This window comes from Lycium barbarum, chromosome 9 (genome assembly GCF_019175385.1).
Source record: "Lycium barbarum isolate Lr01 chromosome 9, ASM1917538v2, whole genome shotgun sequence".
NCBI classification, from domain to species: Eukaryota; Viridiplantae; Streptophyta; class Magnoliopsida; order Solanales; family Solanaceae; genus Lycium; species Lycium barbarum.
In genome coordinates this window covers 27,878,958-27,882,442 of record NC_083345.1, presented here as the reverse complement: position 1 = coordinate 27,882,442, position 3,485 = coordinate 27,878,958, and the positions used below count along the sequence as shown (strand labels likewise).

General features: G+C 33.3%; 1 protein-coding gene across 1 annotated transcript; it reads left to right on the top strand.

The window, feature by feature from the left end:
• Positions 1 to 1,887: 1,887 nt before the first annotated feature.
• On the top strand, positions 1,888 to 2,867 carry LOC132610593 (non-specific lipid-transfer protein-like). The gene is made up of 2 exons (XM_060324911.1): positions 1,888 to 2,331; positions 2,567 to 2,867. The coding sequence occupies exons 1-2, from the start codon at positions 1,925 to 1,927 to the stop codon at positions 2,571 to 2,573; spliced, it is 414 nt and encodes a 137-aa protein (XP_060180894.1). The 5' UTR covers positions 1,888 to 1,924; the 3' UTR covers positions 2,574 to 2,867.
• Positions 2,868 to 3,485: the final 618 nt, after the last annotated feature.

Here is a 3,485-nt window from a genome sequence, read left to right as displayed (position 1 = left end):
AAATAATGTAATACAACTCAGGGTCCTTGGTCAAAATAAAATCCCGCATTTTTGCCATCCACCATTCATAGAATTCTTCATTGAACCTTGGTGGTCTTGTGAAAGATTCTCCTTTCTTTATGTTTGGTGAACTAGCCATGACGAGGATCCTTTCTAGGTATTACCTTTTTAGAAAGAACCTTCTTTGATACCAATTGATAGAACCTAAGTGTTCACACTTTAATAGTTCACAGCCTAAGAGTTGACTGGAATAGTCTAAGAGACCTGGTCCCTAAACTGTTTTCACTGATAGTTGCAAGAAGTAAATAAGGTAAGATATTTACGTGGAAAACTCCTTGCTCAAGGGATTAAAAATCACGACCTACCCAGTAGGATTTCCAACTTCACTAAACTGAGCAATGTTTAGATTAAAGCTATTGCAACCTAGGAATATAAACTCGTGATGCCTCATCCTTACAATAACCCTATTGTAAGCAACTCTTGACTACCTCTAGCCAAGCAACCTAATACACCTTGACTATCTCTATACAAGTGTACCACTCAAAAGCTTAAGTAGGTAAACAGCCTACAAACAACTTCTAAGAATTCAAACTAATACACCTAGACTAACTCTAGCCTAGTGTACCACTCAAAAGCTTGTGAAGATAAACTTCCTACAAGCAGCCTTTGAGAATTAAATCACCTACAAACAACTTCTTAAGAGAGAAGAGTAGGTTTACAATTTATAGAACAAAGGAATAAAGACTCAACAACCTAAGGACTTGAAGCATCTTCAGTTCAGGGATCTGGTCCTTTGGTTTGTCGAGGCTTTGTTCTTGACCTTGAGAGGGGTGGCGGCTGCACTTGAGAGAAATATAATTTTCAGATTTGGAAGTGCTAGGTTAAACAATGCCAATATGTTGTATATATAAGGGGCCAAGTGAGGAACATGTGACCACGGATAGGGACCTTTCATCTTTTCACATTGTTTACAAGTTTGACCTCCAGCATGTTGAACTGCAGTTCTGCCAGTCAGAGCAGTGCACACAGCTTTTCCAGCTGTCATGTTTCGTAAAGTGCCTAGGGGACCTGATCAAGGACCTGGTACTTGGTGTGTTTGTCAAATCATCAAAACTACAACATATCATAACTCATCACTAGGTAAGCTAGTCATATAGTTTGCTAGCTTAGCATAAAGTTTAGCTTGTTTACTTTTTTTAATTGCTCATAGCATACTAAAAGAAGCTTGAACTTTTTTTTTTTTTAAGCTAGTCATATAGTTTGCTAGCTTAGCATAAAGTTTAGCTTGCTTATTTTTTTAATTGCTCATAGCATACTAAAAGAAGGTTGAACCTTTTTTTTTTTTTTGGCGCTGAACTAGCTGAACCTTTAACTCAAGTAAATCTTGTATCCTTAAACAAAATGTTTGAAAAACAACAATAAAAATCCTTTCTCTCATGAATGGAATTATGTGAAACATACCAAGAAAGGAAGAGGACAAACAAGCTTCACATAAGATACGTAGTATAGTATATGACATGATAAGTAAAAGAGAATGTTACACTATTAAGTCTTCTAAAAATAATTTCAGCAAGTAATTGTCCGCAATAAGAAATAAATAATTCTAAGACCAATACAAATAGATACTATAGCGAATTAAATGTACAGATAGTATAAAAATTCTTTCCGTTAAATCCTAAACTAAATAGGGTTGTCAAATATGTACATGTTTCAACTCTGAAAAAGATTCCCACCAACACCCAAACAACCCCCCCAAAAATGGTAATCATGATCACTAGAAATGTTGAATGCAACTTGAACCGATTGACATTAATGGAAGAGTCCATACATTATATTACCGCCCCCTCGCCCCCCCCCCCCCCCCCCCCCCCCAAAAAAAAAAAAAAGAAAAAATGAGAGCACTTGAACACCATCTATATATCCAATGAGCAACAAAGCAAAAAACTTCATTGCACTTACAATAAATCAACATATGAAGATGAAAGAAGCAATGTTATGTTCACTAATTGTTCTAGGATTTGTAGGATTTGTGACTATGAAAAATACTATCCCTTTGAAGTCACTTATTTGCTATCAAGCCCAAGATTTATTATCACCATGCCAACCATTTTTGTTGGGTTGTTGTGATAATATTACAGCAGAGTGTTGTCAAGGTTCTCAAACTTTGGCTAGTCTTGTAAAAAACAGTACAATTGATGATATTAGAGATTTATGCAAGTGTCTTCAGAAAACTGGGAATTCTTCTAGTATTAATGTTAAAAAGGGAAGAAAACTTTTCAAGGTTTGTAAGATCAAGAGAGTTCCTATTGGACCAAAAGTGGATTGTGACAGGTAAGAAATTTATCTTTATCTTATTTCAAAATTAAAAATCCCACCTTTTTTTGAGTCACCTAATAGTATAAAAAAAAACAATTGGCGGTGTATATAAGTTAAACTCATAAAATTAATTTTAGCAAAGTGGGTATCAATTTTAAAAAGAAATTGCAGGTCTTTGAGACAATTTAACTGTTATATAGTCTCCGTGTTAAGTTTCTAATTAGTTTCTGTAATTCTTTTGGGCATGCAGTATTTGACAATATGGACTCGCAAAGAAGCCTCTCACAAATTGAGATTTGAGAAGAAAGTTAATTAAGTTCTACTGTTACTTATGTGTCAAGTGTATTTCTATTAATTACGTAAACATATTTCCTTCCTACTCTTGCTTTAGCTTAAGTTTTGTATCTTAATTGACGTGTGGGTTGAGACTTGACGACTCTATTATCAATGCTATTTATATATGAAATGTAACATATTAAACAATATTTGTATTGTATGTACTAATAAATTGCTATAGATGGATCATTATTAGTAGTATTTATTTTAGGTTGTACGTAACTAATAGTATGTTCCTTCACGCACGGCCTCAAGTCGTCTAAAAAGTTTCACACTTTAAATAACAGATGTTTTTGGGTAAAACATGCGCCTTCATGTGCTGAGCAAACTTGATTATTATTTTTTTCTTTTGATGTGAAAATATTTGATTAATGAGTGCTTGTGAAGTTCAAACTTATTATTTTTGTCTCCTCCGATACTTATTAGAAGGGTTTCTCCTATGGCTCACCAAGACTTTAGTTGATATAATTACTTTTACTTGTTCTTATTTCTGAATCCAATTCCATTCATGTATCCCTTTCCAACATAGTAAAATTTATCCTTAGTCGGTTTTTATATTATTTTTACTAATTTATCATGGTTGAGTAATAAATTAAGGTAAGAATATGTATTAATTAATAATGCTTAGTAATAAAAATATATATGAAAATATGTATCTTGTATTTATTGGATTGGTGTAAACACCGAATACTTCAAATACATATAGTATCAAACTTTGAATTGTTGTTGACATATTAATTTTAAATTTCCAGGACAAAAGGGATTGGAGTCCGGAGCCTAAAGGGTATAAAAATACACGGTTTTTACCAAAACGGAATGTCCAAAAATTATTA

Bases quoted from the DNA above. Each gene is read 5' to 3' on its own strand.
- LOC132610593 (XM_060324911.1), top strand. From the start codon at position 1,925: ATGAGCAACAAAGCAAAAAACTTCATTGCACTTACAATAAATCAACAT.